This window comes from Cuculus canorus, chromosome 2, assembly GCF_017976375.1.
Source record: "Cuculus canorus isolate bCucCan1 chromosome 2, bCucCan1.pri, whole genome shotgun sequence".
Classification (NCBI taxonomy): Eukaryota; Metazoa; Chordata; class Aves; order Cuculiformes; family Cuculidae; genus Cuculus; species Cuculus canorus.
In genome coordinates this window covers 41,542,875-41,565,366 of record NC_071402.1, presented here as the reverse complement: position 1 = coordinate 41,565,366, position 22,492 = coordinate 41,542,875, and the positions used below count along the sequence as shown (strand labels likewise).

General features: G+C 40.1%; 1 protein-coding gene across 1 annotated transcript; it reads right to left on the bottom strand.

The window, feature by feature from the left end:
- Window positions 1-1,398: 1,398 nt before the first annotated feature.
- On the bottom strand, window positions 1,399-21,170 carry LOC104067670 (transmembrane protein 68-like). The gene is made up of 7 exons (XM_054060602.1): window positions 21,034-21,170; window positions 14,507-14,837; window positions 12,873-13,037; window positions 9,439-9,632; window positions 4,986-5,046; window positions 4,443-4,582; window positions 1,399-2,714 (listed from the first exon to the last, which is right to left on the bottom strand). Exons 2-7 carry the CDS (start codon window positions 14,790-14,792, stop codon window positions 2,610-2,612), a joined length of 951 nt encoding a protein of 316 aa, XP_053916577.1. The 5' UTR covers window positions 14,793-14,837; window positions 21,034-21,170; the 3' UTR covers window positions 1,399-2,609.
- Window positions 21,171-22,492: the final 1,322 nt, after the last annotated feature.

Here is a 22,492-nt window from a genome sequence, read left to right as displayed (position 1 = left end):
AGCCCTACTAATAAAGGGAATACCTGCTTAATAACAACTACCCAGTTTTTATTGAGCTTTTATGTCGGTATCCTTGCCCAGCTGCACCTAGCCTCCCACTTCATTGAGGAGTGTTAGAAAGCAAGGGGCTTTGGAAACTCCATTCTTTGAATCACTGTCCCATCCCATCCTATTTCTCAAGCACATTAGCAGCAGCATCAAGTGTGTCCAATGAAGAGCAACAAAGCTGGTGAAGGATCTGGAGCACAAGTCTGGAGTTTTCTCCAGGCTAAACCCACACAGTTCCCTCAGCCACTCCAGACTTGTGCTCCAGATCCTTTAATAGCTTTGTTTCTCCTTGGACATGTTCGATGCTGCTGTTAATGTGCTTGAAAAAATAGGATAGGATAGGATAGGATAGGATAGGATAGGATAGGATAGGATAGGATAGGATAGGATAGGATAGGATAGGGAACGATGCTTTCTAGTTCCTCTGCATAGTTTCTGCAGGAATGCTTTCATATTGTTTCATAGAATTGTTTGAGTTGGAAGGGACTTGGAAGCTCACCTAGTTCCAACCGCCCTGCCATGGGCAAGGACAGCTCCCACTAGATCAGGCCGCTCAAGGCCCCATCCAACCTGGCCTTGAACACTTCCAGGGAGGGGACATCCACAACTTCCCTGGGCAACCTGTGCCACTGCCTCACCACCCTCATTGTAAAGAATTTCCTCCTTATGTCTAGTCTAAACCTGCCCCTGTCCAGTTTATAGCCATTCCCCCTAATCCTGTCACTACATGCCTTTATAAAGTGTCCCTCCCCAGCTTCCTTGTAAGCCCCCTTCAGGTACTAGAAGGTTGCTCTAAGGTGTCCTCAGATCCTTCTCTTCTCCAGGCTGAAGGACCCCAACTCTCTCAGCCTGTTTACTCGTAATTCCTCTTGCTTCTTCACCTGTATCTACTTCAGTATCTGATAGCCCTTTCTTTTAGTTCCTTTTCTCACTTGACTTAAGCTCAGGCTTTGAATTTTAGCTTATATTGGTGCACTATGAAAGACTTCATGGTTTGAATACCTGTTCTTGTCCAGGCATATCAATCAGCATCCTGATTTTCCTATACATTTTGAGTCTCTGCTGGGAGAAAAATCCTTCTGCCTGTGTACAGTGTACAGCAATTAGAGTTAAGGGGTCAAGTAAACATTCTTGTGTCTTGGGACAGATTAGAGATTTTTCTTCTGGAGTAATTCTTGTCTTTTTGCTCCAGGGAAATAACTCACCTGTATATCCTGTTGCCTTCTTGAGATGTGCAAGAAATATTTGTAGAGAAGAAGTGTGGGAAGAGGAAGAATTAATTCTATTCTGAAGAGATTTAGTTTTCTAGTGAAAATGGACAAACTTTGTGTATGTTTCCTTAGATGCCACATAAAAGGGAAAGATTGTATAGGTATTAACAGTACAAGAGAGAAAAACAAGGCACAAAACTCACCTTTGTTGGTGTTTGAAGTTAAAAGACATTGCATTTAATGGCATATTGGATTGATTACACAAAGTTCTCCCACTCCCAACAAACAACAACATTCCACAGCTTGTGAAAACACATTCTGCTTTGTAGCAAGTTTCGGTGTTGCCTGCAAGTTGTATTAGGAAGACCATGCTGCCTATGTTCAACTTTCCAAATAGGCATTTGAGTTCAATCCATATGGGGCTCCAGCACTGCATTTTCAGGCAAACTGCCCGCGATGATGAGTCTCAGGGTTGCATTACCTAAATCAGTTCCCCCCTCAGCATGCTCCCTGCTTACCAGCAGATCTGGATAAGTACAGCACATCCGTATTGCAAACACACTATGATGCAGGAATTCTCAGGCTAGGGGCAGCCTCATCCACTAAACCAGCATTGTATGGTGAAATACTGCATGAATGTACCAGCTCAGATTTCAAAGTACTTTCTACATGTATTTGTATAATGCTACACTTAACTAATGTTTTTTTCTCTCTTTGAGAGAGTTGATTTTTTTCTATTCTGAAGTCTTGAATTTAGCATTCATACTTTCCAGGGTACCGAACCACTAAGCTGATGTGTTTTGTAGAGTCTAATATCTGGTTTAATGAGATTATTTCTCTTTGTGTAGTCTCTCTAGAAAAATGACCTAAGGAGCAGATCATTAACTAAAGCCAGACAGTTTCTCTTCAGACACTCTCGTGTGAGGTCCAACAAGGAAGGTGCCCACCAAGGGGTGAACTCTGGTGGGACAACAGCAACTCTGAGGTTCTGCTCTGAGACTGGACTGTCAACTGCTCGAAACATAAACCTACAGATCTAGACAAAACTTCTGAGCCTCTCAGATGTATGTACATCCGTGTTTTAGGAACCATGCAAATCCTGGCTACATGGTTTCCTTTTGGGGAATTTAGCCGTTGCATTGGTATTTTACCTAAGTTTTCTTCTTCAGTCTTTTCTGATTTCAGAATATCCTCAAAGACACAGGGGAACCTTCAAGAGGTTGCTTTCTTCGGTTGAAACTATAGAAACATGTAAATTAAACTGGCTGAACACCAATTATTAGTCATCATTGCCACAGGACATTGCTTTTTACTGTAAGCTGTAAAACCAATGAAATAAACATAAGCATTCTAATCACTTTTACGACGTTTATCAAATCGCTCCAGTAAAGCCTTCCATATGCTGCCTGGGATTGTTTGGTGCTTGCTTATGAGAGCCTGGATGGCAGTCTTTGTCTGAAAAGAGAAGAGAAAGTGGCTTTACAGACCTGCTTATGCAAGAACAGTATAACCATTTGACTTCTCAGAGGTTCAAGGGGTACTGGGAAATTCACATGTAAGTTCTACCTGAAGAAAAAAATTGTCTTTTATATTAGTTAGTTGTCCTAATAGCACTTTCCTTGGAAAGGAATAAAAACATTGATTGCAGTTTGGATAGGTTCAAATTATTAAGATTTATTAAAGCTGGGCATTACTGAGTCAAAGTAGCCTTTAAAATATCCAAACATTAACTTTATGCAATTACATCCCTGAAGATTTTCATCAAAAGTGCTGGATAAAATCTGACTAACCGTGTCTGATCTCATAGCTGACCTTGCTGGGCCAGGAGTTTGGAGTAGGGACCTCCACCTGTCCTTCCCAACGTAAATCCTTCACTCATTGTGTCATATACAGCATGCACGTATATGACAATTTATCTCTAAATTCTGTAAAGTTTTATTCTACATGAGATTCAAATGCAAGTTTGTGAAGAGAATGCATAAAATATTCTCTATTTCTACTAGGGATAAAAAATAATGTCCCTTAGGTTTTCCTCATGGATTTGAAGTTTAAATAAAGGAATCTATATATTCCAGTGATCTACCCCACAGTGATGGCAGAATATGTCTGGGAAGATAAGAAAAGAGCAGCCAAACCTTTCCTGACAGGACAGGATCAGGTAGAGGTCAGCCAGGCCACTGCTCATCTCAAACCTCATTTAAGCAGAAGACCTAACTATACTCCCACTGAAGTGGGTGGTAGAAGGCTTGACTTAGTAAAGCAAATCAATGTCAGAGGAAATTTCAGTTTTACTTTTGCAGGTATACAAAATACTAATATGGATAAAACCATAAGGGCAGTTTTAGCACTAATACTGCTTCCAGCTTGTTGGGGCAGTTCCCTTGTAACAATAGACCAAACCTGTCTTTCTGGTTTCACTGCTATGAAGCCCAAACTTCAAAAAAAAAAACAAAAAACCACAACAAAAACAGCCTTCTTGCATCTTTTTAGGGGTGGCAAGGTGTTTTTCACGAGTGATTCCTAACAAGTGTTTTGATCTGTATGTTCCTAGGCCATAGCTGAGATTTTTGCATAAAGCTCTCCTTTCATCTTCTATGAAAAATTTTAAGACGTGCATTTTCTGTATAGAATAAAATTTCGAAAAATGCCTAATCCCTAGATACATATGTGTTTTTATGCTCCTGGGCACCAATGATTTCATCAAGTTCTATGTACTCAAAATATTTTTATATTTTGAATGCAAATTATTTTTTTAACATTTTCCTTTTGACAATGAAAGTGACACTCTTATGGAACTTTGTTTCTAGAGCCGTATGTTACTTAGAGAAGATTCTCAATATGAAATTTATTTTCCTAGTTACTGAAAACTAAATTTAAAAGACAGTTTACATAATGTCAGTTATCAAAGTTTTCAAAGGCACAGGAGAAACACTGTTAGCATCCCAAGAAGTCAGAGCTCACACATTCTGGAAGGATCAGGGCATCCCAATCAACTATTGCTATGTCAATACTTACTTGGAGGTTTCCCTACATTAAAGAATCCTGGACCTGAACTCGCTATTGCTTTAACAAGCTAGTAAAAGTGTGTTTGTCTTCATTCAAGCATACAAAAAACTAGTTGCAAGTGCATATATAATAGAAGGCAAAGTATGCAGTTCAATATTGCAAAGAGAGCTAACTTACCTTTTCAACTAATTCCTCTGTAGTTACATTTGGATCATAAGGGATTGGCTCCCCAATGTATGTGCGAAGTTTAACTGGAAGCCCTCCATATGGAGGAGTCATCGGCAATCGTGTACTTTCATATAGCTGTCTAAGAAATTCTGAAATAGTTTAATCGAGGAAAAAATAAGCTTATAGTCACAGAAAACACAATCCAAACTTGAAAGCTAATTAATATGGAAGATTTCTTAAAGATGCATGCTCTTCCTGACAGTCAATGGGGAATTATTACAGGATTTAGGTAACTGTCCACCAAAACAAAGCTCAATAGACTTAATAGTTCAATGAAATAAGCCTGCATTAAAGAACCAAATCACACATCACAAACCAGTTATACACAAGCCATTTCCGTATTTGAGATACCTCTAACCCACAACAAGTGTGTTAGAGAATTCAAAGCAAGCAGAATTCTCTAAAGCAAAATCTAAGAGACAAATAAGAGAAAGCTGAGAGAAAAGTGGGGAAAATATTCTAAATGCATAAAATATATTTTATAGTTCTTACTTCTTTCTTTAAGCATTCTATATCCTTCCCGGACATTTTGAGTATACATTGGAATGATGGGCTAAGGAATCACAAAAAAACAAAAGGTGAAAATGTTATATGAGATTTGTATTAAAGTTTTAGAGCATGTTAATGCAGCTAAGAAAACCACTTGAATACAGAACATAATTAATCAGTCAGTTAAGTAGCGAACAAGGAATAATGTTATAAAAAATAAAATTCAGAATAGAAATAAAGTTCTGCTTCTCAGCTCCCACAAACACTGCTGTTTTAAAGACACCATCTGCAAGGAAAATGACTGACATCATATTAGAGGTTTATACCTTTCATTTTGAATGTACATTATAAAAGTTAATTGTGATTCTACAAAAAAAAAACAAACAACTTGTATGATAAATATTTATTGCACTATCACTGACTGAAACTGTACTATCTTTCACTTGCACTCCCAGGGCTTTATAATCTTCCTTGATTCTGCCTAGGTTCTGGCTTGCTGTGTTATTCGTGCCCATGTGGAAAAGTAACTGTGGATAGTAATCTGTGCTCTTCATTAGCACCGAAGCAAGAGGACATTGGTATACAGAAAGGCCATTGCTTCCATATATCCCTATGGAGATGAAGGTCATCTTCAAGTTGGTGGAATGCTTTAAGTCAAAGGGGCAAAAAAGGGTCACACCTGCAGGGAGGATTGGGCAAGACAAAACTCACCAACACAGTATTCCATTCCATGGCTTTTTTCCCCTTTCTGTTGTCCCTTTTCATTTTTTTGAAACCATACGTTGAGCATGTTGTTGGAATTACTTGTCCAGAAAACAATGAAAGAACACCCTTCTGCTGTTAAGAATCACTACCATGGAACAGAAACCACAGGACGAGAACAAAAACAAGCAAGAAAAAGACCCAACCAGAGCCTAAGTAAAACTTCAAGTGATGGAAACCATTTAAAAGAAAAACAAACTGGCAGATAACAAAAATATCAAACATACATAAAGTTGTAACAGTAAACCTTTCAGAACAGGAAATTATGGGAAATTATTAGAAATAAACCCTTAAAAAATAATCAGTAACATATTTTAAAAGAATATGACTACTGGACATTAAAAATACCACACTTAGCTTCCGCTATTGATTGAATACTGTATGTCTGACATTTAAAATATTTGAAACCCACCTATCATCCAGACAAAACACTTACAATTCTAGGAATAGTGCAAGAGGAGTATATCTTAGATTATAAACTCTGGCAACTACAAAAGTTACTTGCATACAATGATCAGTAAATCAAGTACAGAGTGGGTAGCAGCATTCAGTCCCTAAGCTGATAAAACTGGGTACAGACACAAGAGCTTGCGCCTGTAAAACACTACAGTCAGATCTGTAGTAACCCACAGATTTACATTTGTTGTGCTGGAACTGAGTTGGATCACTCCTGGCCACCTTGAAAATCACAGAACCACAGGCCAGTTAAGGTTGGAAGGGACCTCTGGACTAGTCCAAACCCCCTGCACATACTGTTCAGCCCTAAGCATGTACTGCTGCACAGTGTTATTCTATTTTTTTTAAGAATTTTATAAACAATAGTCCCTGTTTATCTTTTATCTAAGTAGATTTTAACCAGTTTCTTGCCACAGATAAAATTAAGGGATCTTCAGAAATGATGACTCCTCCCCATCAGCCTGTCAAACTCCAGCTCCCAGCAGAGGATATTTCTGAAGTTCAGGCCCCAGGCCTACATAAATTCATTTGAGACAAATATATGTCACAGAAGTTTGTTGTGTCAGAACATTGTATTAAACAGTAACACTCTCCTTCTGACCCCAAGTAAGCATCATAGTTGTACAAAAAGAAGTGGAAACCAAATGTGGAAACCTGCGGGCAAGGACTGAGGCTGAAACTACATTCTTGATTTGCTTTTCTTCAGCTTTTTCAGTGGAAGAACTGTTGGACTTCCATAACAATATAATAAGAATGGGAGTGTCTATTCATACATAAGGTTATTTTTGTCTTTAAATCCCCATTCAAGTTACCTGTGGCAGGTTATGAACCATCACGTAGTCGTTATTAATACTGTATAAAGTGTGTGTGGTGCTTTGGTTGACGGCTACACTGTACACAGCATAAATTCAAAACAAGGCACTTCTAGTCCACTCTCACCTTCATTCAGGATCCAAATAAGTATTAGCAAAACATACGAATTGCTACATTACTCAACAAGTTCTGTTAGTTTAGACAAGTCTATCTCCAATCTTCAGTCAGCCTACAAGACTGTATTGAAAAGGATGCAGCAAGAACAAGCAAGCAAATGCTTGCACAAGGAGCATCAAATTCCAGATTTGTCAAAAGATGGAATACAGTTACTAATATGGGTCTAATTTTATATAAAAACTGGTTTATAAGGTTAATATTGCCCTCTCTACTGTTACATGCACAGCACTTCTCTTTTTATTAGTATTTAGTTATCTAAGGTTTGCCAGAGATAGAAGTTTTCCAGAGATATACCAAAGATGCTCAAAATTCAGTGGAGCCTGCAAGTTAATTACAGTGATGCCCACCATACTGAGATCCAGTCAGACTTCATCATCATAAAAAGATATAAGCTTTGAATGTGTGCAATAATAAGTAATACAAGAGCTAGTAGCACTGTAGAGGTGAGCTCAGGCTAGTAAGAGTCAAAAGAAAAACATTCTCTCTGCCCTCCAGGTAACAGATAATCCTACGTAGTGTTTTACCACACGTTACACAAGTGACCACAAAAAAGTTTCACACTGCAAGAACATTATTCTCAATGAATACCCAATTCATTAAGTCCTGTCAACAGAAGGTGTTAGCAATTCTAGGTACTACTATTCACCTACTTCTATGTCCTTCTAAATTACAGAAAAATGGAAGAATTAAAAGGATTACTATCAAGGATTTTTGTGATGTGTTTTGATCAGTGTGGCACTCTACATTAAAGGGCACTCAGAGTTTTTTAAGTCACTTTTTATTTAGAAAAAAAAAATATTACACTGTAGAATTACACCAAGTGTGTCATTCCAAGACAAGTGAGAACATCTGGCAAAAGATTGTTCAAATATTTAAAGTGGCTTTAAAGGCAGATATGAAAGCAAAATTATTAGAAATCACTCAAGTAGTTAAAGCGACATCTCTTTCTGACTGTTTGGAAATACTATTAAACTGATACCTAAGAGGAAAGACTACAAGGGAATTCAAAATGCCCACATAAGTTTGACTTTATGGGTTTATCCTTTTCACATTCTGATTTTCCTAGTATTTTCCACAATATATGGAGTACTGTGATTCACATTTACCAGCTCACATCTTTGAGAAAAAGGACAGAAGAGGAAACAGAAACACATACCGTGTTACTTTTAAAAGACCATATTACAAGACAAACAAAGAGCTAGAAAGAGGACTCTCAGACTAAAACTACTTTATCCATTGGTAAGTGCTCCTAAATTTATTCTAGTATTTAGGTATCTCCCCCACAAGATTTCAGACATGGATAGTTGCGAAGATGTATTAGCCTGAAGCATGCATTTTGCAAACCTAGGTACTTTGTAGCTATATTGTAAGAGACCAAAGCAAAACTTGAGAAGCAACAAATTGTATGTGGTTAGAAAGAGATTTAACTGCAGAAAAAAACTGAAAGGGGTGGCAAGAAATTCAACTTTCATGGGAAGAACTCAACTCCTTGTACAGATTCTCTCCTGTGTAGACAGAAAAGGATTATGTTTATGTGGAAGGCCAAAGCAGAGCACTACAATTGATTAGATACTCATAATAATGTAAAGAAAAATGGTGGTTGTGCAGTTCATCAAATGGAGGAGAAAGCTCATGGCAGAACAGGTGAAGCCTGGATGTGTACCAATATTGTCAGACAAAAAGAGCACTTGATATGCTAAGTCTAAATTAAGACACAAAACTTGTCTCTAATGGTAATGGCGATGAGAAGGGTCACTTAGGAAAAAGAACGGGTTGGTGCTCTTTCAGCTCTATGCCATCCCAAATAAAATTATTTCCCAGAGACTATAACACAGAAACAGTCTCATGTGAGGTCAGATGAAAGAAGTCAGAGCCAGTGGCAGAAGTTTGTATCTACAGATCATTATCCATACAGAAAACACAACTGTAACTGTGGCCACGTGTACATTAGTGGAGCACAAACCAATAGGTGCTCATCTCTACAGGATGCTGAGCACCTGACATCAACACTGAACATATTTCAGTGCTCTGTTTTTATGTAAAACTAGTTCTTGCCTGGCACAGTTCCATAAAACCCTTGCTCCCTACAGATTAACGTGCTTGAGAAAAGTGGTGGGAAAAAGAAATCTTTACTCCCAAAACTTTTCTTCTCTCTGAAGATTTTCTAACAAACACTCCTAAGCTGCATTTTATAATGAAGCATGTATGCAATAAGCATAAACTGGGATTGATAATACATAACACTCACCACTTTTGCATCTAGAGCAACCTGAGCGAAGCCTTTTCGATTTCCCCACACGAGTTGATAACTTTCATCACTGAATAATGCTTCTCTAACTCCACCTGGTGAGATGGACACCAAGTGTCCATTCTTCAGTGCAATGAGACACTCCTCCCTTGTACCTGGCATAACACCTGTTACTTCCAGTAATAATTTAAGTCCTGCAATAAATAAGTAGCAAATACATATTGTTATACCGATTTATCACAAATACTGCTGGAATGTAAGAACAAGATTACAGCTAAATGAAAATCTAATAGCTATCTATTTAGACTAAGGTAAATTTGTACAAAGGAAGTAAAACACCTACAAAGTGAATACTGGCAAAATGACGAATACATGCCAGTGGTTTTGCCCAAATGTTATGAATATGAACCAGCTTATCAGGAGCATCTCAATAAACTAATGACTCCACATGCTGTCTTCCATAATTATTAAAACACCAACCATGCAAACGAAGCCTGTGCATCACAGCTAGAAATCTAAAAACAAACATCTATTCCTCCCTCTTCTTCTTTTAAAATATTTTAATACAGAAAAAAATAAAAATTTTCAGTACAGTAAAGGTTATTACACAAATAAATACCTGACAAGCAACTGGTTTTAGTGTTCCTTTACAATGTGATGTTTAACATTTTAAAAGTTCTGGGTTTGAGTTGTTAAAATGAGTATATTGTCATTAAATTGCAAACTACATGGATCAACTTGGAATGCTGTTCAACCCTTATGATGCATGAATGGATGAAGTTAGCAGGGCAGTTTCAGCACTGCATGAACAGGTCAGTTAATCTCCTTTGTCTCCATAACTGGGATTTCTCCAAAAGACAGACTGAGAGCAATAGAACCCCTCTATGCTTTCTTATATTATCTTCACAGTTTAAATCTATGAGTTTGGAACACCCATAGTGAGCTTCAGCAAACAAGAGTTTCCGCAGTCTTCAAATTCACCGTTCTAACAGCATGGTTTGAAAAGTTTATATTTATAGATGTAAACAACAACTATAAACTGCCAGAACTAGTGTCTAGCGCTGCAACTTTGACAAAGGTCTGTGACAGAAACTTTGGAAGACAGCAGGAAACACAGTGCTGCATCCTGTAATTGAGATGTATTTAATCTTATTCAAGGCATCATGTTTGCCAGATCTTTCAGTCAAAGGCAGATGTCAACTTTGTTTAATCCTTTTGTGAACACATATGTATTTCTGTTTTATCCTGTAGCCATGAAGGCCATATTTTTATTAAATGAATAGATACTTCCTTTGCTTTGCTTTAAAACTTCCACCTGTTAAGAATTATGACATATCAAATGAATATTACCATTTCCTATTCCCCTTTTCCAGGTCACACAGATGTCCCTCAGTCACGCAAGACTTCTCTCCTGTGTTCTGCCTCTTCAAAGGAAGCCATCCCAGGCCTCTGATCATCCTTGTCCTTTTTTATATCTTTACTACTTTTCAGCTTTTCTGAGATGAGTAGAGCAGAATTCCACACAATACTCAAGATGTGGGCACCACATGCATTTTGAGTACACAGTGGTATTTTCTGTTTCTTCTTTTTCAGGATAAGCCTAAAATTCTGTTTGCCTTTTGGCAGTTGCTGAGACTTAAGCTGACACATTCCTAAAGTAATCTAGAAAATTTAAACCCCAATTACATGTTTATGCATTTAGACTTATTTTTCTTTTCTTCTGCACTGAATTATAACTGAGTTTCATCCTCCATCTAATCAGCCAGTGATTCGATATTGGTATATAACCATACTCTCTGTGTGGGCTTTTACTGCCTTGAAAAAAATGGCCAGTATAAAGCTCTGTCACGTCACAACTGATCTAGTTTATGATTACTTTGAATAACACAGGTGCCAGCACTGTTCTTCATTGGTACACCTCGTGAATTCTCCTTTGTGAAAATTAGGTATTTATTTCTACCCTTTATCTCCTATCTTTTAACCAGCAATTCATTCATAAGATATCTCCCACAACTGTATTTAATCCAACAGACTGAGGTTCAGCATATCCTCACGAGCATTCTTTTAAGAAACATTAAAGAAATGTGAGTGCAACAGTTCTCTGCAAAAAGCAGCTAAGTATGGTAAAGCAAGAGAAGGTTAGGGAGAAGTTTCAGCTAGTCGATTACTTTTAACCACATTTTCTACTAATGCAGCAAATTAGTAGACCTAATCTCCATTATTTGTCATCTTTTTTACCAGATGCCTTTTTGGTAACCTTTTTATACATTGACACCATATTTGCCACCTTCCGTTCCTCTACCATGAGTGTAATTCAAGCAATATGTTATGTACACATCAGTAGTCTGAAAATTGCACATCTCAAAAGTGTTGCTTAGTCCTGACAATAGTTTTACTATACATTTGTAATAAAAATCTGTGCTACAGACACTTCAGTTTGAAACAGTACCCTCTCATTTATCCCTTAAAAAAGACGTTTCCTTTACAACATTCTGCTAAGCTTTATATTCCTTTAGGGGTCCTCTGAAAAGCCAATGATCGCTTGATGACATCATGCTTCTGATGTGTTTAGTACTACACATTATTTAGTAAGTATGCCTCTATTAAAATTTTACTCATCATCTTTCTAGAGGTGCCTTAATATGTTCTTGCATCAAACTTGATCAAGTTTCTGCTCTTTGTTTTCAGTATTTGAAGACAACTTCCTTTTCTGAATAATGTCTTTCTACTTTTAACTAGCTTCCCTTACTCTTTATTATTATAACAATTTTTAATATAAGTGGTATAAAGGTGCTTTTAGATAATCTCCCTGCTAGTCCTTCTGGATTTTCCTTTACGTCTTGTTTTTCTAAAAATGTATGAGGTTTGCTTTTCTGTATCTTCTCCTTTTCACAATGGAATTATTCCTTTCTTTCTCAGTCTACAATACATTGAATGTATTGTGGTGGTCAGTATTACACAGTTGTCTTCAACAATAAAATCTCCTAAGAAGTTTTGTGTCCTACTCCAGGCTTTGATCAGAAGATAGATTTGATTTCACACCCCACTGCAGTGGTTACCTACTGTAGAGGGCAAATAGGTAACTGATAACCTACCATTTACTGGGCTTTTCTGCACTCATAGCCCATTGCTGTCCAATCAGCAATAGGTCAGTAGTAACAGTCTTATCCTACACTTTCTACTGAGGCATGACATTTCATCCCAAAGAGATTATATAATGTCTGTTTGTTTGGTTTGGAGGGTCTACCAGTGTTTTTATGACCTTTACTTAAAAACAGGGTACTCTACACTGTTTGCCCTTCTGCATCTACCAGGTTTTAGTTTAAAAGTTTAAAAGCAGTCTTTTAGTTAAAAGCTCTCTTGAAAGTGTAATAAATGTAAATTTCACCAAAACCAGCAACAGGTTGAGTGAATCCAGGATATATAAACCTTACCTGGTAAGCGAAAGACAAAATGATCAGCTACTGACAGACAAAGTCTTTTCTTCCACAGAAACAGCCTAGACATAAAGTAAAGGTAGTCTATAGGAATAGCTCCATGGTAATACACAACAATGCCTGGTCCTTCTGGTAGGTTTTCCACACCATGAAGCTCATAACCTGTTGAGGATGGAAAACAATATACTGACAATAAGAGCTATAAATCATCTGGCCCTTTAAAGAAAAACATTTACTGTCCTTTGTTAAATCACTTTCAGAGAGTTGTGTAAGGCTCTACAGTAGTTTTCAGAGAATTAAGATCTTTTAATCAGGAAATTGCAAAGAGAAAGCCCCTCAAACACCACAGGTTATTGGTGGACTAATTTGTTTTTCAGTTTAATCACTAGATCAGACCTGAACCAGACGTCTTCCCCAGTAAGAGAACTAAATTATTTCTCATTAGCAACTTTTCCCAGTTCAAAGTACAATAATTAAAAAAAAAAAAATTACTATGCTGGTGTGAAACCACTTCATCAGCAGAATGAGAGGCTAACAAGCAGTCAGGAAGCTTTCCTGAAATACAGAGAATGAATCTCCATTCTGTGTCAGGCAGATTCTATATATTTAAAATTCCTCTCACAGTGGAAGGAAATTTCCCCACAGACATGGGCTTCTATAAATGCCATTCCCCTGCACCTGGTTCTTCCTATGTTTGATTTAGGTTTTAGATAGAACCAGACTAAGAGGCTAATGTTGACAAAGACTTGGGAAAGCCACAACTTCTACCAACCAAGAGCTCTGTTCCACCTTTCCACCTTGTCTGCCTTCATCTCCATCCCTGCTATAGCTCCTACCACGAGCTGTTCAGGGAGAAGGATGGGGATGGAGCAGGCAGAATCTTGGGAAGAGGTTCGGAAAGTTTTATACTGCAGGATGTTCAAAGATTAAGGGAAAAAGCTGTGAGAATGGACAGTAACATAGATAAACTTATTATTTATCCTTAGAGCAGCAAAGTTAAGCATTGCTGACAGCCTGAAACTACATCTGTGGGAAGAACAAGAGCCTAGCAGGCAGCTGAGGAATCTCCTAGGGAGCAAAGTGTGTTGAAAGTATCTGAAAGTTGAGTGTAATGAAACTGAAAAAATGGGTTACTTTTAAAGTCTGCCACTGTACAAACTGAACTGTGGTATCTAATTATTTCTTTGTCCATACAGCTCTTAAAACTCTTTTCAACTGTCATAAAACAAAGTAGTTTTCACAAAGTAAAAATACACTTAATTGTTGTGTTTTGCTCATTTATTTAGTGGGTTCTAAGCAGTTACTAAGACAAAAAATAAATTACACAGCACTTGCAGTTACATTACTAGAACAGTGCACTTCACTCTGATACCATATACAGAGAAGCACACCTGCCTATCCAGTTAAGAGAATTTACCCTATCTAAACTAATTTCTCCCTTTCATTCTGCTTTTTATATAATGCAATCAGTCTTCGAGGCAGAAACCTTTGGGTTAGATGCCATACAGAGTATAGCAAATGTAATTTCTTTCCATCTGTTTGGAAGAAATAAGAAGAAAAATACATTAAAACTTATGTGTACATACAATTTATTGTAATTCAAAGCTTCAGACAAGTCATGTCATACTTACCATGCCATACTCTTGCATATATATCCCAAAAGCTTGCGATAGCTCTCCTTGCGCTATCCCAAACATCACTCAAAGGATCTGCTTGTACCTCACTGTTTCTCCGATATATTAAAAGCAAAATATTAGAAAGGTAAATGAAGAAGAGCATTGTTAAAGGAACTATGAAAAAAACTAATATGGCGCTTAGTGTCACTGAGATGATGACCACATGAAAAAGGTATTTCTCCAGGTATCCCAAAACAGTCCATTCTTCCAGTACATAGACAAGGCAGCTTAGGTATGTCATTCGTATCTGTCCTTAAGCACAGGATTCTTTTCTACGAATCATTGCCTGCATGAAGGAGAAAACAACAAAAAAAAACACAAACAAGAAACAGCTCTAATTTCTCCAATCATGGAAGTTTCTCAATTTAGGAAAAAAGCTTTCTGTATTTATACCTGATGCCTATTTTGGTATAGCACAAAATCAAACATTTTGTCTTTCTGTCTGTCATGCTAAGAAAGCTACTGGCAATTGCTATCCACTACTGCATGTAAACAGTGATGACATTAACCAATGTATTTATGCATCTTTTTTATACAGCCAGATAACAGGGGCTGGAAGGACAAGGGCTGGAGTCCAAGGAAGCCTCAGTATCCATGCAATGTGGCCAATCAGATGAATTCTCTGTGTAAGAATGGTTTACTTTTAGAAGCTCAAAAGAGGGTAACTGCTAAGTATTTTCAGTAGTGTTAGCCAGGAAGAATGCTACCAGAGGTCTGGGCTCTCCCAGTCCTCTGCAAAGTGTCCAGCCTGGGCTTCTGGTCCCTCTTAATCTGGGAGCAGCCAGCAGTGAGGGGAACAAACAGCAGCATGAGCAGCTGAACAGCCAGCAAGCAAACCCTGGGTGGAACAGTGGTGCCTCCTACCTGAGGCCTGAAGGTGCCCGGGATAGCTTTTAGTACTGCTAGTAGCACTGGGAAAAGAAGTTCTTCAGCTCTTATCCACACAACCACACCAACGCACCCTTCTTTCAGATTTTCCAGCCCTGGCAAGGGCCGGGTGGGCTCCATGGCCCTAGTGCTGCGTTTCCCACACATATGCAGCTTCCTATTTAGTCTGTCCCTACAGTCAGTCCTGCCTGCTTGACAGCAGGTAGTGGTTTCTCTGGAATGCAAGAGTGCTCCAGCATTGCTGGCTTATTTTAGGATTCTTGAGCACTAGCCAGAGATTTAAAACATTGCAATCAGGTTCAGTAATCCATAACTGAATATAGGTTTTATTCGCCTCAATCAGGTTACTACTAGTGTAACAAGTAAATTTTTCTGCTCCAAACCCAGACAAAGCACCTCCAAGAACCAAATTGTAATTGCCACAGGCAGTGCCAAGTACAAGTCCAGACTTTTCTAACTTTATGACTTCAGCTGCGTACTTATATGAGCAAACCTGTTATACACAACCCACTCCACTTTTCTTTCCTCTTTGAAGCCCTGGGTAGACTATAAGGGTCTATAAGACTATAAGAGTCTTACAGACCTTATAAGGGTCTATAAGACTATAAGCACAGCTCTGCTCACAATTATGGATAACAAGGAATATAGCAAAAGCAAAAAGCAGCCACGAACAAGCTCTAGACTCTAACACACAGTAAGACAAGCAAGCCCCATGGCAAGCCCTGTCAGAGTAGCTGTAACAGCTAAGTTTGGTCTCGCACATTCCAATCAAAACTGTCCTTGTCTCAAATCCTTCTAGCTCCACATTAAGCACAAAAAAGGACTGCCGAAGTTTAACACCAGTAGGCAGCCAAGCACCACACAGCTGCTCATTCACTCCTCCCTACAGTGGGACAGGGGAGAGAATTGGAACGGTGAAAGTGCAAAATCTGGAGGGATGAGATAAAGACAGTTTCACAGGTGGAGCACAATCTGGAAGGATAGTAAACTAGGAGCTCAAAGGAAGCAGGCACTGTACTAAATGATGATCAGCATGGCACAAACAAATTAAACCAATGTGATGAAGAACATCACGAGAATTAATATAGAATTTTTTACTGGTGCCTGACTAAGATATAGAAAGATCCAAAAACTCTCACTGAAAAGAGATCTTTATCAATAACATAAAAGAAATATAATGGAATAGTCTGCATGACTTGGATATTAAAATCGCTGCTTAGGAGGTGTTTAAGAACAATAAATCTGATGGTGCAGTGCTGATCCATAGTAAAAAAAGTTATTAGTTTTTTAAAGTTACTGATAAAAACAAGGACTAAAACATCCCAATACCTATGAAGTATGCTGTGCTGGCAGAGCCCAGGATAAGGCCATTCCGTGCCTTGGGCTACTGAATCAGAAGTACTGAACAGTAGTTGGAATAACTTGTTCAGTCTGCAACACAGGACGAAGGAAGCAAGTGGATTTTGCATCATTATGGGGGCTTCAGACTGGGCAAACAGACTACTAGAGCCAGTAGCAAAACTGGCTCGAAATTGCAGCTAGAATGTCTATATCCATAGTAAAAGTACCAATAACAACCTCTACATGATATGGGGATTGATTTGGATATATTGATCACTGACAGGAACCTGGTGATTAAGGGATCGTATAATCTACCGACGTGTTAAGATTAACAAGTCCTGGTATCTTCTTGTATCTAACACGCTTTTATAAACCACCTGAAATTCTCTTTGACTCCTGATATTCATTTCCAGTAACTCTTCAAAAACTAGCAAGAATCCAGAGGAGTGGTAGAGTTTTAAGATTATCCCAAAGTCCCAAAACACAAGTAACTGCAAACTCAGTAGCCAGATAAATTACTGGCCAGATTACTGAAAAGCTGTTATGTGACAAAAGTAACTGATGCCATTTATTATAATCTGTGGGAAACAGACATTGTTGAAAAAAAAAACTCCATTTTTTGAGGAAATTAAAGGTTTGATAGCTTAAGCACATGTCACGTGCATACAGTTTTAGTAGGGGCTTGTCAAAGAGTCACTTAATGCCACACACGAGTTGCTACTTGGAAGACACCCTTCCACCAGCTCTTCACTGTATGTTCTCACCATCAGCCTGGTCTCCAACGGGATCAGCTAGATATCTCCTAACAGAATGACTCTGAAAATGTTGGCACAAGCAAAATCATTCTTGGCAACAGCCCAAATTTAAGTTGGCCTGTGGGGATTATGAAAGTATATTACCAATGCCACTTGACATCTTAATGAAAAAATAAAGCTCTTTAAAATGGAGCACATATGAAATGGATGATGTCATCAACTGACATGACAAAACAGCATCCATCAGCGGTGGAATCCCCATCAAATGAGAACTGAGTCTACATACTACATTATTCAGCATTTTAAGAATGTCTTCCAAATATTAATAGGATGTTTACATTCTTAAAACTAAACAATGTAACATCCCACCAATTCCTCTTCCTCCATCCCAATTTTTAAGTAACTGAAATTATTTGCTGGCTGGAAGACCATGACTTTTAACCTTGTTTGCTCACATACTACAATATAAATGAACATTTATAACTTATTCATTTCTGATTTTAAGTTCACTAAAGAAAAGCTTTAGAATTAAAATACATAAATGTACTTTTTTTTTCCCCCCAAATCTACAGAACAGGTATTAACAGTATAGATTTGACTGAGGACATATGAAAGCAGCTGGATAGACACGGAGTGAATTCACTTTATGCCAGCTAGCTGCGTGGGTGGGATAGAAGCTAATTCAACATCATTCCAGTTAAATCCACACCAGAGTAGAGAAAGAATAAATGATGGACCAATTAAGGAAAAACTAGAAGCAGCATGGCTTTTTCTGGAAGTCAAGTGCTCAACCAGGTTTCAGTTCCTGCTTCCACAGTTCAATTATATACAATCTCCAACATTTCATAAGGATCACTGATCCCTGAACCCTGGCCCTGGTTTTTGGACCGTACATTGTGAAGCCAACATGGTAAATGCATCCCTCTGCACTGCCAGCATCACATCAGAGGACTACAAGACAGAACTATTTTTGCAATATTCTGCTGGCTATCTCTCACTGACCCCTTGCTGAGACCACAAACACAGTTTTGAAGCATCCTTTCTATCAAACACCATATAGGAAATCATTACGTAAGTATTTGAGAGTCTGTTGCAAGGCTGTTACTAAAGATGTGCTTCATTATGTGCTGGAAGACAATGCAAGAGTATTACCACAACATGTTTACTCATAACTGCTCTGGTCTGCTCCAAGTCTCAAAATTTAAGAAAGACATTTCTATTCTGCTTTTATGAAATCTGAGCCAAAAGCAGCTCTATGTTCTTCATTTCTGAATATCCCACAAAAGGTCAACAAGTGGTTATAGTGTTTTCTGAAAAAACATTTTTAAAATTGCTTATATTTTTCTCATCTACCTAGTGACTGGCTTAAAGCACTACTGTTCTGAGTGGAGAACATCATCTGTGTTGACATGTGAGATGTTTGGGCTCCACCTATAAAGCATATTGAATTCCAGAGTAATGGCTGTATCTACAATGTAGAATTACAGGTGATGTCAGAACTAATGTCTCCCTACTTAAAGGGGAGCTTCTCGTCCAATGAAAGCCTCTCAGTCATTCAGATCCTGAGCTCTTGTTGAAGCAACATTTTGTTGATAAGGATAATCTTATCAACACTATAATCCCAGGGAATGGAAGTGCCACAACAATCCTGTGACAAGAGACCTATGGCATCAAAATTAAAACCTTGTAACTGGCTTTCAACCATGACTAAATCTTGGTCTTGCTGCTCACCAGCTTGTTCTCGGCAGTGGGTTTAGTGGAGCACAATGGGAAGATGGGTGTAGAATAACTGGAGACTCTTCTATAGAGAGAATCCTGCCTTTCTTGTGGCAGGATCCTGCTTTCTCTTCTGTCAAACTCAACTGCTCTGCTTCACAAGAGAAGTGATCTAAGTTAGAACTCTGCATCTTGTCTTTTGATGTAAATGAAATTCCAATTTGACATTTCCCAGATTTTCTGCGGCAGTTCCACAGAAAATCACTCTTCTGCTGGTCTCACGCTGTCACCATTGACTTTCTTTGCTTCCATAAAGCCACTCATCTTTTACACTGCAGTTTCTACAGGTTTCCCTACATTCATATATTAGCATCACATCTGCCTCAAAACTGAAGTGTTTATCCCCCCCCAAATAGAAAATACCAGCAATTACAGTGCCTATTCCTCTGCTTTCCGTGTCTATACCTCCTTTTGCACACACCGAGGTTACCTAACTGGAGTATTGCTTCCCATTTGTTCTTTTTACAGCCTCAGCAAATTCCCACTGGGGTTTGATTCACCACATGGAAATGAGGAACTATCCCTCGGCAGGCATCAGTACTTGGCTCAGATTTCCAGAAATGTGGCAGGTAAGAGATGCAAGAGAGTGTATGAAAAGCAGGATCTGTATTCAGTGGTGCTCAGGCACAAGTAAAGTACAGCAAGTACCCAACAACTACTTTTATACCTTTTCTTCACCTGGAAACGTCATTAACATTCTCAAACATCATTACTGTGAAAACGTGGCAGTTTTCATAGAATCATAGAATGGTTTGGGTTGGAAGGGACCTTAAAGATCATCCAGTTCCACCCCCTGCCATGGGCAGGGGCACTTCCCACCAGACCAGGCTGCCCAAGGCCCCATCCAACCTGGCCTTGAACACCTCCAGGGATAGGGCAGCCACAACTTCCCTGGGCAACCTGTGCCAGTGTTTCACCATCCTCATTCTGAAGAATTTCTTCCTAATGTCTAATCTAAATCTTCTGGTTTCCAATTTAAAGCCATTCCCCCTCATCCTGTCATCACATGCCCTTGTAAGAAGTCCCTCCCCAGCTTTCTTGTAGCCCCCTTCAGGTGCTGTAAGGCTGCTTTAAGGTCTCCTCAGAGCCTTCGCTTCTCCAGGCTGAACAAGCTCAACTCTCTCAGCTTGTCCTGGTATAGGAGGTGCTCCAGCACTTTGATTATCTCTTTAACCCTCCTCTGGACCCATTCCAACAGCTCCATATCCTTCTTAACTTGAGGATTCCAGAACTGGACACAATACTCCGGATGAGGTCTCACAAGAGAGGAATAGAGGGGCAGAATCACCTCCCCCCATCTGCTGGCCACGCTTCTTTTGATGCAGCCCAGGACACGTTTGGCCTTCTGGGCTGCGAGTGCACACTGACAGCTCATGTCGAGCTTCTCATCATCCAGCACCCCCAAGTCCTTCTCTGCAGGGCAGCTCTCAATCATATCATCCCCCACCCTGTACTGAAACCCAGGATTGCCCCCAGCCAGGCTCTCATCCTTTCCTCAGAGCAGAGGCGCTCCAGCCCTCAATTCTGATGCCAGTTCCCCACTTGCTGCTGCTGAGGGGCCCTGGGAAAGATCTCTGCACGAGCACACGGGTGCTGCAACGCTGCTGCACCTCCCGTCCAACCCGGGTCCCGCACTAACTCCCCGCGGGGAAAAGAGCATCTGTTGCCCTCGCCCCGCACCGGACCCCGCGCCGCCCTCCGTGCTGTCCCGTCCCCGCTCACCTCCCCGCGGTGCCGCCGTCGCAAGAGCCCTGGGATGCGGCTCCGGATAAGCGCGCCCGCCGCCCCCGCGCCCCAGCCCGGGAGGCGGAGCTGCGCCTGGCAGCCCCGAGGGGTTCCGCGCCCAGAGCTCCGCTTTTAGAATCATAGTATAGTTAGAGTTGGAAGGGACCTTAAAGATCATCTAGTTCCAACCTCCCTGCCACGGGCAGGGACACCTCCCACCAGACCAGTCTGCCCAAGGCCCCCTCCAACCTGGCCTCGAACACCTCCAGGGATGGAGCATCCACAGCTTCCCTGGGCAACCTGTGCCACTGCCTCACCTCCTCATGGTGAATAAATTCCTCCTTATGTCTAGTGTAAATCTGCCCCTCTCCAGTTTATACCCATTCCCCCTCGTCCTGTCACCTAAAGCCTTTATGAACAGTCCCTCTCCAGCTTTCTCGCAGCCCCTTCAGGTACTGGAAGGTAACTATAAGGTCTCCTCCGAGCCTTCTCTTCTCCAGGCTGAACAACCCCACTCTCTCAGCCTGTCCTTGTATGGGAGGTTCTCCAGCCCTCTGATCATCTTTGTAGCCCTCCTCTGGACCCATTCCAGGTTTAATTCTTCAACAATAAAAAAAAAAAAAAAATAAATCCCGTGTGGCTCCGTTCCTCTGTGGGTGCACAGAGATTTCAGTGGCATTGCATACTCAGCACCCACCACTGCCCCATCCTGAGGAATCTCCCCTTCCCACTCCTTGCTGGGTGTCAGGAGAGTTGCCCATAAAGAAGCCCTGCAAAGGGACTCTGGCACAGGAGCACGGGGCTTCGGGATGCTCTGCCTGCTTCAAACAGGATTGAAGGTCTGCAGCGTAGCCTGAAGCGATGAAGCAGTGTTTCTTAACCAGCTACTTCAAAATTATAGGCAGTTTCTCCAATATATCCTACAGTTACATGAGATTTAAAACATTTAAAACAGCATCTGCTCGGCAGAGAAGGACTTAGGGGTGCTGATTGATGAGAAGCTTGACATGAGCTGGCAATGTGCACTCGCAGCCCAGAAGGCCAACCGTATCCTGGGCTGCATCAAAGCAGCGTGGCCAGCAGGGTGAGGGAGGTGATTCTGCCCCTCTATTCCTCTCTTGTGAGACCTCATCTGGAGTATTGTGTCCAGTTCTGGAATCCTCAACATAAGAAGGCTATAGAGCTGTTGGAATGGGTCCAGAGGAGGGCTACAAAGATGATCAAAGGGCTGGAGCACTTTCCATATGAGGACAGGCTGAGAGAGTTGGGCTTGTTCAGCCTGGAGAAGGGACGGCTCAGAGGAGACCTTGTAGCGACCTTCCAGTACCTGAAGGGGGCATACAGGAAAGGTGGGGAGGCACTGTTTACAAAGGCTTGTAGCGATAGCACTAGGGACAATGGGTATAAACTGGAGAGGGGCAAATTTACAGTGGACATAAGGAAGAATGTCTTCACG